This window comes from Malaclemys terrapin, chromosome 2 (genome assembly GCF_027887155.1).
Source record: "Malaclemys terrapin pileata isolate rMalTer1 chromosome 2, rMalTer1.hap1, whole genome shotgun sequence".
NCBI lineage: Eukaryota > Metazoa > Chordata > Testudines > Emydidae > Malaclemys > Malaclemys terrapin.
In genome coordinates, this window is record NC_071506.1 from 246,074,983 (window position 1) to 246,088,911 (window position 13,929).

The following is a 13,929-nucleotide window of genomic DNA, read 5'->3' on the forward strand; positions in this document are numbered from 1 at the left end:
CAGAGAATAAGAATGTTTACTTTTAGGCTCTACCAGTTCCTAACCCTTTATGAGTACACCTGTACCTCAATATAATGCTGTCCTCGGGAGCCAAAAAATCTTACTGCGTTATAGGTGAAACTGCGTTATATCAAACTTGCTTTGATCCGCTGGAGTGCACAGTCCCCCCTCACCCCCCGGAGTGCTGCTTTACCACGTTATATCCGAATTCGTGTTATATCGGGTCGCGTTATATCGGGGTAGAGGTGTATTTTTTCAACAGTTTAAGAAATAAATCTGTGTATTCTATTAGTAAAAGAAGCTTCCTTTTAATGACACAATATGCATAGCAATTGGGAAGTCTTTGGGATCCCGTGAGAGTAAAGGTTCGATATAAATGAAAAATGTTATTAAAATGGAGAAAAAATTGTATATCTGAAATATATAGTATATAAAATTGTATATCATTATGCCTCCTTGTGTATATTTGTCTTTATTGTTTCACTCAATTGATCCCATCCCTTTAAGAAACCCCATGGAGCCTGAGGTTTGTAAGGTAGATTTATTTCCCTCTTTTAGGGTTCCTTGACCTAAATTTCTATCAGCCAGTTCTCTTCAGTCTCAAAAGTCCAAAGTAAAAGGTCCCTTAAAAGGCTTACTACTACAGCAATGACCACAAGAAAGGTCAGAAGATGATCTGTTCCAGGCAACACCCATGAAAAACTCAGCCTATAGCCAGAAATAACCTTTGTCTGCAAAAATAGCACTTTCTTCTGACCCAGTCACTTACAAAGTCCTGAATGGTTCTTTCAGGGGGAACTTCCTTTCTCCCCTCAGCTTTTCTGACAGCAACCCCCTTAATAATATCAGCAACTGCATCTGGCTGGTCTACTTCCACTCTCCCCTGAGGTCTGAATTAACCCCCTTCTCTGACTTCCTGAGGCACTGTTTCTGTTCATTCCACCCTATAACTATCCACTTCTTGAGTATTTTTAATGTTTACCACTTCAATGAGTCCTGTTATTGGCTGGGATAAATATATTTCCCCTGAGCACCAATGAACGCATGATATTGTGATGTTCCTTAAATCTCCCAGATCATTTTGGAAAACAGTGTATCTGTAAATATAAATGTATACCACCATTTGATTTGCTGTAAAATGAGATGTTCAGGAAATTGTTGCATTTTCAAGTGATTAAATCAATCAACAATATAATACAAGCCAAATATCTGCTATAGGCACTTTAGTTTGCTCCATTTGGTTGCAGAATCCCTTTTCCCCCGTTCTCACTCACACACTGTACAGCTATCATCAAAGTTGATGCAGAGTTTCATTTTTTGTCTTCTGTAACTCTCCTGACTTAACTTCAGAATATAATCATCACTAGACTACAATGCTGTGATGTTATTGGCACACTGCCTGTTATGTTCAACAAATGGAATATCATGAAAAATCCCAGCTTTTAAGAAAGAAACTTGAGGCTTTTCTTCCTGCTGTTCAAGTTAATGCATTTAGCAGATGGCACTGTTAAAGACTCAATCTTTAATAAGATTAGACTGGATTATTGAATTTTAGAGAGAATTTTGCCTGATTATCACAGCCTTGTGATAACATTTCGTTAAATGTTTCTAGAGACATCGTTTATACTATATATAAATCAATCTTTAACGTAATAACTGCACCCAGAATAAGGAAAGCTGACCCAACCAGAGCTTAGCTAGAAGGAATAATCAGGCCCAGTAGAACTATACCAGTATAAAACTGGGGTAAATTTGAGTAGAAAAGGCCCCTGACTTCAAAAGGACAACCTAGATGAATGAGGACTACTTATACACATGTTCAAATAGTGTAATTTATCCAAGCAATAAACACACACAGATGCTCTGCATCAATCTACTTTGTTAAAAAATTGTTTAAATAGTTCTGGATGACAAATAAATTTGAAGACGCCACAATCTGCTTGAGGAAATGCCACTGGCAGAAAACAGGCTGAATAAGTTATTCATGATAAACTATTTGCTCAGCTATAATAGCCAGCAAGTGACTCAACATATGCCATGGTGTGAAGACAGAAACCATACAGTTTGAAAATGCATGAGTTCTACAAGGTTTCGTCTACACTACACACCACTTTCAGCGGCATGTAGTATATGTACCTACATGGTCCCTCTAGCGGGGGTATAAATAGCAGTGTAGGCAGAGAGGCACAGCTTAAGAAATCAGAGTTCAGACATATCCAAAAGGTTCGGGTATTTATGTAAGTACATACCCTACCTGCTCTCTACTCACTGAAGCTGTGCCTCCCGGTCAACACAACAATTTTTAGCAGTGTAGTGTCCCATTGCCTCCCTGCTGCTGGACCCTTTCCCCACTGCAGGGAAAAACTCTCTCAGCAGGGGAAGGCTCCAGCAGCCGGGATGTTGCGGGGAAAGGTTTCGCCAGCTCCCTTCTGCTGGAGACCTTCCCCACCGCAGGGAAAGGCTCCGGCACAAGAGGGGCAGTGAGGAAACGTGCTACCAGCTGCTGCAGGCATCTCCCACTGCAAGGAAAGACTCCAGCAGCAGGGAGGCAGGGAGGTAAAGCTGCCAGCCCTCTGCTGCCCGAGCCCTTCCCTGCTTTAGGGAAAGAGTCTGGGAGTGGGGACTGGAGGGCTGGTAGGGGGTGGGCAGAGAGTGAGGAAAGATTCTGGTAGCTCCCAGTTGCTGGAGCCTTTCTCTTCTGCAGGAGAAAAACTTCTGGCAGGGAGGAGGCAGCTGGGAAAGGCTGACCCATTTCCAGCTGCCTCCCCCCTGCCAGAGTCTTTCTCACCCAGTGAAAGGCTCTGGCAGCAGGGAGCTGCTGACGCTTTCCCCCACTATCTCCTCCCACCAGAACCGTTCACTGCCACCTGTAGCTATGCTACAGCATGGACACAGCCTGCTTTTCACTGCAACATATAGCTACATGTACACTACACACCACCAAAAGCAGTCTGTAGTGCAGAGCTAGCCTTGTAGATGAACCAGCTGGCTGTACAACACCACTACCTAGATAATCACTGATCCTGAGCACTCAACAGGGATCAACTTTGAACAGTTGACCAGAAGCAAAAGAAAACAAATTTATTTTCCATTAAACACATTTATGGATTTCTCTTGCATCCTCAAAACTGAATTACTCTGTTTAAGAAAAAGAAATGAAATAAACCAGAGTTCAGAAAGCAGATCTAAGGTGGGATTCCCACCCCTGCTCCATTGCTCCAGCCCCTTTACAGCACATAAAAGGGTTGGAGTGGAGTAAAGGGTAACAGGATGGCTTGCCCCATTAAGGACTAAAAACCTAGTTAGGAAACAGGCACACCTGAGCAGAGATCAGGTGATTCCCCTATAAGAGAAGTAGGAAGCTACAAGAAGGGAGGATCCTTAGAGAGAGCAACCAGAGGAAACTGTGGCAGAGACTGCAGAAGAGCACCAGTGAGCAGGAGACCCTTGACTATAGGTTACGAGTTTGAGCCTAGAAGGCTGAGGGCCAGGAAGAGCAGACTCCATGGGTTAAGAATGAAAATACTGCAGCCAGGTGGGCCTAGGAGTGGTCTACCAAAGCAGCAAAGACCCCAGGCAGGAAGGTCTGGGAATAGGAAGAGAAACTTTTGTTTGTGTGGACTTTAATTTGGGACTTGGAGTTTTATTTGGAGTTTATATTATGCCAATATTTTAGGCCCTCGAAGAAGGAGCATTATTGGACAAAAAGCCTGGGTGGAATTTATTTGAGGAGCCCCAAAAGGGAAACTAGAGAGAGGAGTCACTTGCAGGGCTGCTTTGAGGCCACGAGGGGGAGCCTGGGAGGAGGCCACTCACATTCACAGGCCCTGAAGGCCCATCCCTAGTCAAGGGATGATTCCCTTGATGCAGGTACTGTGGAAAACATATGTAGAGCTGCCTCCCAAGAATCGCCTCTGTGTAGGGGGTGTACCACGTGTGGGGCGGGGACCAGGAAGAGTATGTTGGGGCAGGGCCATTGCACAGAACACAGCAGAGATTGTTGGCAGTGCTGGACCCCCAGGACTACTTAAATTACCCTAGGGGGTTGCTCCAGCCCCAGGACTGACCACGTGCAAATATGGCTTAAAGCTATGTAGCTCCCCCTCCCCTATCAGTGAGTTGTGTGCTGCACCTCTTAGGAGCACAGCACAAAAATCTCACCCACAATTCCTTTAGTCATATTTGCACATAACCTTTTTTTTTTTTTTTTTTTTTTTGTGTTAAATAGACTTTTTCACATCTTCTAGTCTTGTCCACCACACATCCCCTACCCTCTCTCCTGAGCTAGACTTGGTTAAGTCCAATATAACTGTATTGAATGGAAGTCAATGGAGCTACTACTCCTGATATATACCAGTGTAAATGAGGTTAGAATCTGTCTCTATAACTTCACCTACCAGAAAACAAGTAGTTGAAAAGAATGGGCAAGAGAGACGACTAGACAAGCAGCAGCCTATCTAATTTCTCCCCATTCTGCTTTTTTCATCTAGAAACATGGAGGTCAGGCCTCTAGTGCCAAGTCTATTCTTTCTCTTTTTTGCTTTCCAGCTTGGCCATCCAGAAGATATAAGAACACAAGATGTAAAGATGATAAATAAGTTTGAGAGACAGAGACAATATAAAGTTATTAATTATCAGCACTGGTTACTGGCAGCTATGGAATGAATTACTCATAAAGGGCACCTTCCTTCCACTTGCTTATCAGGATCTGGACCCCAGTTCCATCAAGACACAGCATGAAGACTTGGAGAATGGAAGAAGAAAAGAATAGTTGGTCTACTGGAGGGCACTAAAAGGTCTTCACCAGTCTGTTTTCGTCCAATACTGGATCCTGTCTCGTACATCAAATCTCTCAGTCAAACAAGGCCCAAGACTCTTTGATTTCTCATCTGGCAGAATGGGAGAGTCTCTCCCTGAATAATCATATGAAGAAGCAGAAATAGCTCGCATCATGACCCGTCTCTTTTGACAGTTAAACAATCTCCCTCTTTCACAACATTTCAGCTGAAAGTCCTGGCATAGGTGTGAATAGAGTCTGGTGTGCTCAGGCATGAAAGAAAGGGGAATTCAGTTCTACAAATGATAAACTGCCAAATTCATGGGAGCATGCAATAGAATTCATGCTTATTTGCTTCCTCTGAAGTGTTCTGGTTTCATTTCTGAATCCAGCCACAGAGGAGAGGCGGTGTTACTTAGTAGATACACCACAAGACTGGGATTCAGGAGACCTGGATTCTATTCCTGGCTCTGTCACTGGCCTGCTGGGTGACCTTGGGCAAGTCACTTTCCCCTCTGCCTCAGTTTCCCCATCTATAAAATGAAGCTAATGAAACTGACCTCCTTTGTACCTCTACCCTGATATAACGCTGTCCTTGGGAGCCAAAAAATCTTACCACATTATAGGTGAAACCGTGTTATATTGAACTTGCTTTGATCCGCCGGAGCGCGCGGCTCCGCCTCCCTACCCGCCAAGCGCTACTTTACCGCATTATATCCGAATTCGAGTATATCGGGTCACGTTATATCAGGGTAGAGGTGTACTAAGAACAAATAGAATCTGTCTGAAGGACGTGGATCTATTTCAATCTACTTGAAGCAAAATAGAGGGAAAGAATGCTTTCTCTTGTCAGCCTTACAAACTAAGATTTAGGTTCTGCCTAATTCTTGTGTGGATGTGCAGCAAAGAGCCCTCCCCAATTCTGCACTGACCATGCAAGGGCTGGCTAAAATTGCTGTCCTCGCATCAGTGGAGCACAGGGACTGCTTCCTAGTTGTTCTGTTGGGGCTGGGAGCAATGGGCAGTAGGTGGCTCTGCCCTGTGTCACTTGGGTGAGATGCTGCACCTGTAAAGAGATGTAACAGTTTGAACGCTCCCCTCTGCACCAGAGAGCTCTACGAGGTGTTCTGACATGGGATATCAACAGTGCTTCCCTTGAAGTACAGTTCCTCACCAAGGCTGTGCCTAGAAGGCACAATCTAGCCTTGCATGAGCAAGTGTCCCTTTTGATAAAGGAATAATTCTAGGCTCATGTCATCTGAAGTTATTCTAAGATAAAAAGCCAAACTGCTGTGAAATGATAGTAGTTATGAGGTTATTCCATATTTCTCTGCACAAGCAGCATTATTTTGATAGCATCACTTCCTTGGACGTGGGGTCCAAGGGCCATGTTTAATAATAAAAACCTTGTTGATAGGTTAGACACGTTCCGGTATTTTAACAAAGTTGAAAATGGTGCTCTGTTAGCTTTAACAGTGACAGCGCCTATATCAGGCTGGCTGAAGACAGATGGCCATTATGTTGAGCAGATTGCTAACGAGCTGGGAAAGCCATCCTATCTGTTGTGCTGACAGCGTTGGAGGAAAATAGACAAATTGGATTAGTTGCTGTTCAGTAGTCTTCTGTTTTGTTAGGAAAAGTGCATCTTTAATATCTACACATTGTATTTATACCAATAAAGGTGTTTTTAAGAGTACTTCTAATCTTTACTCTCTGCAAATAAGATTCAACCCTTTTGATATTAAATAGGGAACTTTCAAGCATTACGGTTGAGATTTTCAAAGCAGTGCAGGAGATTTATCCACAATTATTCACCACTAATTGGCAGAAGCCTTTCTGGAACATGTGCTTTAGCCAAACACAAATTATGCTCTAGTCAAAGAAGTTATTAGGCTCAATACAGAGGTAAATAGAATGATGCTTCCAAATTTCACCTATGTGTCTAGTTCCAGGATAGAAAGATCTGAAAGCCTCATGCCTCCCTATTGAGTGCTTTAATTATAAAATACAAGGTTACCTCTGACATTCTGTACACATGAATAAAGATCTATTCTACCAGGGCTGTACCTGCCTCATGAGCTAAGAAGGCTGAGCTATTGGCCAGTGACAATTATATAGGCACACGCATGGTTGTTCCACATATTAGTCTCTATAAATTAGATTGACTAGTCTCTTGCAACTTATGGGAACAAATACTTCCCCTGTCCAACTTGACATTTTCAAGGTAATGTTGTATTATTATTTAACAGTTTAGGTCTTTCTGGATTTAGGAGTGGATGAACTGCTTCTTTGATTGACAGTTCTTTTTGCCCTATAATTTTCTGGGAGGTGGATTTTGCAACATTGTCAGTCTAGGTAACTGTAGGATTGAAGGAGAGGTTGCCTATGGTAAACAGTTACTAGTAAGTCTTTTTCTCAAACAACTCATCCTTGTAACAAAACAAAAACCAAATTGTCACATGCTAAACACATTCTACAATAGAATTCTTCAGGTAGGAACACAAAACCCAAAAGTGAAAGTCAGGGAAAAGCTAAAGAAATGTCTCAAATGAACTGAAGATCCAAGTGTGGTACCCAAACTTCCCCCATTCAGCTTTAAAGATGCCCTGTGAAGGATATTTATTTTTAATTGGGTCTATACCCTCCTTCCTTATATTATTTAAAGGAGAAGATTTGAAAGTGTCCCTCCTCCCCCACTTAGAAATGCCAGGAATGTAAAATCTTGTTTTCCCTGGTTTTACTGGAGGGCATCTTAGCTGTTTCAGAGCATGTTCATGGTGCTGAAATTTTAATAATGCCCCAAAAGCCCATTAGTTATTGAAACGGAATGAGAGTTAAGAACCCCAAAACACAAAAATTCAAAACAAAAATTGACACAGGACTACAAAGCCCTTCCCTTCAATTGCTCAGCTTTCTCTCCCTTGAGTCTTTTAATGTTATCATTATCCAGCTTTTCAAGCAGCATTTTCTAGAGCACACAAGACCTGAATTTCTAGCATAAAAAAAGTCCCCCTTTTAAAAACAAACAAAAATCCCATAGCTTTCAGGCCTTCTTTACCTAGAACAAATAAGCCAAAAAGGTCTCACAAACCCTCTTTTTTTTTCTTTGCAAGTCACCTTTAATTATCAAAATCGTGCAGCTAATAACACAAACTTTCAGGTCACTAACTTTGCTAGCTGTAATAATATAAGTTAAGGAAGACAAGCTAAGAAAAATAACTTTATAAAGAGTCAGTGAAACCTAAAGCATTAGCAAGTATTAGTGCGGTAGCTCAACAGTATACAACACCAAGGCTATCCATTCCACGACACTGGGTACATTGCAAACGTTCAGAGATTTCTCAATCTTGACTCAGAGAAATAGTATGGTCTTGTATGTACTGATCCTAGAGGAAGGCATCAGATTAAAAGGATATTGTACATTTAGGCAGCATATGGTCCTGGAATGCTGCTCCAAGCTGGAAGGACTCCACTGAAAAAAAGCATGCAGTAGTGGCGTAATCTTGATAAATACCATTGGATGTCTGAAAACTATTCATTGTTAATAAAAATTCAAAACAAAATTAAAAAGGAAGAATCTGTATAACAAAGTGCGAATAAGGTCATGGAAAGACCTAAATCAAATCTGTGACTCAAAGAATGGAATCTTTTTGTATTCTCTCTGCTTTTTGTAATGAGGTCAAAAGCAATTAGGAACTTATATATGTAGTTCAGCAGCTATAAACAACTAGCAGCAAACACAACCAAGTCAGTCTCTTCCCTTATAACATGACATGGTTTTAATTAAGGAAGAATGTCAGCATGGAGCAGACCTATAAGCTCAGTAGGAATGAGTGCATTCAAATGTTGAGTGGGGAATAAGGGTTAAGCTTTTTGCTGTAAACTTCACATGTTTTATGTTAATGTAACTGTTTAAGCCCTTGCATTTCTGATGATGTCTCTTGACAGGAAAAGGAGTATTTGTTTTGTCTGACTTTATGTTCTCAGGAAAGCATTGCTAGAACTACACAAAAAACTGTCTATTCTTTATTGTGACCTCTGCCTTCCACAAGGAACAGTTTAGATGCATTTTCCAGAGAATGAAGGTATGAAATTCCCTCTCTTATGGAAAAATCTTACCTGGGTAATCATTCTTGTCTATGTCTGAGTCTCCTCTTAGAGTAAAGCCAAATCCCGCAGGCATGGACTGTGAGGCCCAGGCTCCATTAAGAACCTGCGAAGGGTTAGCATTTAACCCATTCCTGTGTCCATTGTAAATGAGCACTTTGCCTCTTCTGTCTTCTCCTGCGAATGGTGCACCGATTGCAATGTCTGCAATAAAGTAAAAAGAGTTGACAACGTTAAAACAAAGACAGAATTAACTCCAACAGGGAAAGTAGACCAGAGGGGCCTGTGTTGTGTGTTAACAAGAGCTGGGGCTTAATCAGTTTTTCTTTATTGCATAGATTCTATTTCAAGACAAATACATAAAAATGTTTAATAGTGCTTTAGTGTTTCAAACTTTCATGCCTATAGCTGTAATGAATTTATTTTCATATGAAAGGGCCTTCACATTGCAATAGATAGGCAACACACGTCTATTATTAATTGCACATTTTCCTTTGTCATGTTTTTACAGTAATCAACAAGATTTAACAAACTGAGACTGAAATAATGGCTAATGTTACATTCATCTGTTTAAACTAAACATACACTGTGTGATGTTCCCTGTTTTCTCCATCACCTAATTAATTAGCAGCAGCTCTTTAAGAAGCTCTGTTTTGTGGTTTGTCCTTTTTCCAGCTTAAAAAAAAAAATTCATTGACGACAAAAAAATACATTGTTGAACAGCCAACTTTACAGGATGCAGAAGGGAAAACAGGAATGAAGTGGAGTAACGGCATAAGATCAGTTTGGTTTGTATGTAAAACACCTTACCATGAAATGGGAAACATCCCCTTTGTTTTCATGACAAATAAAAATAAATATATAAAAATATATATAAATAGTTTAAAAAAAGCTTTTGAGGAGTATTTTGGAGACAAGATAAATACAGAATAATAGACAGCCCCACAGGGAATGCAAAGCTGTAATTCACTCAAGGCACTCTCTGGATGTCATAAACCAGGAGAATAAGCTGGAGCAGTTCATGAAAGCAGCAGATCCCTGAAAGAGAAATTATTGTATTAACTGGTGTAGGGCCAGATGCTATTTAAAATTTATACTGGTTATGGATAACAAACCCTCCCTTGCTACTTTTCAGGTACAAAAATCAAAGAAACAGCCATGATGACTAAGTAGACTGTGTGAGTTTATCTGCTAAAAGACAATGACCAAGATTTTCAAAATGACAAGAGATTTTGGGTGCTTAGCTTAAGTTTCTTTGAGAGGGCTGAGCACCTGTCCACTGACAATCAGGCCCTTTAAAGTGTCTCGAGCTAGAACCCCAAATCACTAACCACTTTAAAAGCCTTGGCCAGTGGATGGAGAAAATAATGTCCGATGGACAGGATGAAAGACTTGAGGACAGATTTTTAAAGGTATTTAGGCACCTAAAAATGCAGCTAGGCACTTAGTGGAATTTGCAAATGCCCTAAGGTGCCCAGTTTCCACAAATTAATGGGAGTTAGGCACCTAGGCACTTTTGACAAGAGAGCCTCACAACTGCTTCAGCTGTGACTGTGAGCAAGATACTCTACCTCTTTGAACCTCAATCGGCTCATGTACACAACTGGGGAAGAAGCAGAACAGCTCCTTTTAAACTGATGCTGTATTGAATCAAATACATTTATAAAAACATCATATTACATTTTAATCCATATTATTATGAGCTGAGTTAAAACCTCTTTAAGCCTGATGTGTGAATGAGTTCTCCATTTAAGCCAGTTGTAAGTGACAGTTAAGAAGAAATATCTAAAACAAAGCCTAATAGTGTCTATCCAGAAACTAGCACTAGGTGGGCAGAGGGCTTGACTGGATGGATGTGTGGGGTGGAGGGAATTGACAGAAAAGAAGGGTTTGCCTACACTTAAAACATTAAGTCTGGCGGGCTGGGCCGGTTTGTTTACCTGCTGCATCCACAACTTCGGCCGATCGCAGCTCCCACTGGCCGCTGTTTGCCACTCCAGGCCCATGGCGGCGGCGGGAAGTGGTGGCCAGCACATCCCTCGACCCGCGCCGCTTCCCACCGCCCCCATTGGCCTGGAGCGGCGAACCACGGCCAGTGGGAGCCGCAATCGGCCGAACCTGTGGACGCGGCAGGTAAACAAACTGGCCTGGCCTCCCAGGGTGCTTACCCTGGCGGGCCACGTGCCAAAGGTTGCCGATCCCTGGTGTAGACACTACCTAGGCCGACGAGAGGGGTTCTTCCATCCATGTGGGTAATCCACCTCTCCAAGAGGCAGTTGCTAGATCGATGAAAGAATTCTTCTGTCGACCTGGCACTGTCTATATGGGGACTTAGGTCAGCTTAACAGCGCCACTCAGGGATGTGGATTTTTCATGGCCCTTACTGACAAAGTGAAATCGTCCTAATTACCTAGGGAGACCAGGCCTAAAAACAGACTGAGTCAGAGAGACAGCCTGAAGGAGCAGCTGAAAGCATGTGGCTGACCCTGGAAGAAACCTGGGGAGAGGTTTTTGGGTCAGGGGTGCTGGCGGAAAAGACTGCTCTTCAAGCTGTGAGCAAAAGAAGCTATTTCTTGTTATTTGATTCCCTCTGTATTCAGATACACAGGACTTTGTACATTCTTTGTAAATAAACAAAACTGCTTCAAAGAAATACCTATCACCATTTTCTGCTCCCAACTGGAACACCCACAGGCATCCAAACTTTGACTAGCCGTTCGGGTCAAAAAGGGGCAATTCTGCTCTGAACAGTGGGATCTAGTTTCCAAGGAGAGAGATTGTGAGCTGGTATTCCTATTGAATCAAGTCGGAACAAAGAATGGAAGTGCTTGCAGAAATCAAAAGTGGCCAGTAGGATTTAAAACAAGAACTAAAACAAAAGCTGGAGGTTTTGCAGGAAGAGCTCAGAGATGATTGCAGACTGAGATGAGATCTCTATTGGAGCAGCAGCAACTACCAAGTGCCTGGACAGAATGGGGAAACCCATACAGGCTTGAAAGGTAAAGGAGATTGATCAGGTGATCAGCAACCTGACTGCCATTTGTGATGTGTTTTGGGATAACCCAGACCAATAAGGTTCTGTCACCACCTGCCCTGTAACCAGAGGTGCTCATATGCTATGCAGCTTTGGTTCAGACCCAACACAGTAGCATACCCACAAGCACAAGGTCTCACCCTGGCTTCCACCAGCCGAGTTACTCCTTGCAAGGTGACCCCAACAGCCCTTCCAGTCTCAAGTCTCCCCAAGTCCATCCACCCGAGTTCTTAATTACCAGACTCTCGGCCTTTTTCTCTCTGGCTTGCCATCCCCGAAGGTGTGAAATGAGCCCCCCAGGCACTAGCTTCCTTTGGGGGACACACTCCACATAGATTGCACAACAGAGATAGGTTTAGGGTAAAAATAAACAAAAAGTTTATTTAATAGAAAAATCGCAGCTTGAAATATGAAATTGTAAGGGGAAACAAACACATACAAGTTACACAGAAAATAAACAAAGATGCAACTTTCAAATTAGATCACAGTCCCTTTTCTAATACAAGTCACCTATTGCCTTAGAACGATTTCTCATCATGCCCCCTGTCAGGGGATTCAGCGTTTCACAGACAGCTCCTGCTAAGTGACTGTCCCTCAGTTTCAGTTGCTGAGAACCTTTCACTTCAAACCACTTCCATTTTTTTCAGGGTTTTTTTCCTTCTGTCACTACAAAGATTCAAAGTGGGGATAGCCTGTTGTCTTAATGTCTTCCCATTAACTTTAATGGCCCATTGTTGCCTTTTCCTGGGTTTACAATGGATTATTACTTGTTCCTCGTTTTGTGCCCCTCGCTCCTGCAAGGTGTATTTGACATTGTAGTACAGGTTATGAGTAGAGTTCTCTCTCTCTATCTTTATAACCACAGTCTGCAAACATATCTCATAATGACTATCAAGTTACAAGCTTTCATTAAAGACTTTACTGAACATATTTCTGTACACAGTAACATTGGATACAATCAGTTGATTCAATTGATTATTCTTTGGGGATCAGATCCCCCTGTTCTCTCCTTGGGTTGTCTGGACCCTGATTGTCACACCATTAGCCATGGTTTTTTCCACAATATAGCAGAGAGCAAGCAAGCTTTAGCTAATCTGGAATTTGCCAACCAAGATGAGCTGCAGCAAGGATTTATTGAACTAAAAATTCAGCTCCAGAAGGAAATCGAAGGGTCACTGACCACAGTGGAAGGCTGTTGAGACATTGAGCCAGCCAAAGGACTTGGGTAAGACCAGATATTTACAGCAGTTTTCTATCCTGTTCATAACTAGAGAGAGGTCGGGACCAGTGATGCAAAACCCCACTATCTTTGTGGGCAAAACTCCCTGGGAAGCTTATTTGTGTCAATTCAATATTCTAGCTCAGATGAATGGCTAGGAAGAGGGACAGAAAGGAGGTTTATTAGCAGCCAGCTTGGGTGGCCCAGCTCTGATGGTGCTGCAGAACTTATCCCCAGAAGAGACTGAGGTATCCAAACCTGATTCAAGACCTTGAGATGTGGTTTGGAGCTAGACACCAATGTGAGCTGACCAGGGCACAGCTAATGGGGGGAGGGATAGCTCAGTGGTTTGAGCATTGGCCTGCTAACCCCAGTGTTGTGAGTTCAATCCTTGAGGGGGCCACTTAGGGATCTGGGGCAAAATCAGTACTTGGTCCTGCTAGTGAAGGCAGGGGGCTGGACTCAATGACCTTTCAAGGTTCCTTCCAGTTCTAGGAGATAGGATATCTCCATTAATTTAATTAAAAAAAATAATTTTAATTTAAGGGCTAGAAGGAGCAGGAAAGAAGAACCACCACCTGAACTGGCAGGGGACCTGTAGAGACACATGTTCCTGGGATATCCAGATACAACCGAGACCTTCCAGAATAGATAGTCTATAAATTGGTCCATTGCCAAACAGCTGGACATATACTTGCAGATCAAGATCAGTGAAAGGAGGCCAAAGATGCTCTGAGAGGCTGTGGGATTTGCTACAGAACTTAAATCTTTTCTTGCAGCATTTCAGGAAGC

The 13,929-nt window shown here is 42.4% G+C and overlaps 1 protein-coding gene across 1 annotated transcript in view; it reads right to left on the minus strand.

Moving 5' to 3' along the window:
* Window positions 1–13,929, minus strand: part of ITGA8 (integrin subunit alpha 8) — a 175,996-nt gene that overhangs the window by 115,569 nt on the left and 46,498 nt on the right. Inside the window, exon 13 of the mRNA XM_054020579.1 lies at window positions 8,897–9,088. Coding sequence (XP_053876554.1) covers window positions 8,897–9,088 — 192 coding nt within the window. The remainder of the gene's footprint in view (window positions 1–8,896; window positions 9,089–13,929) is intronic.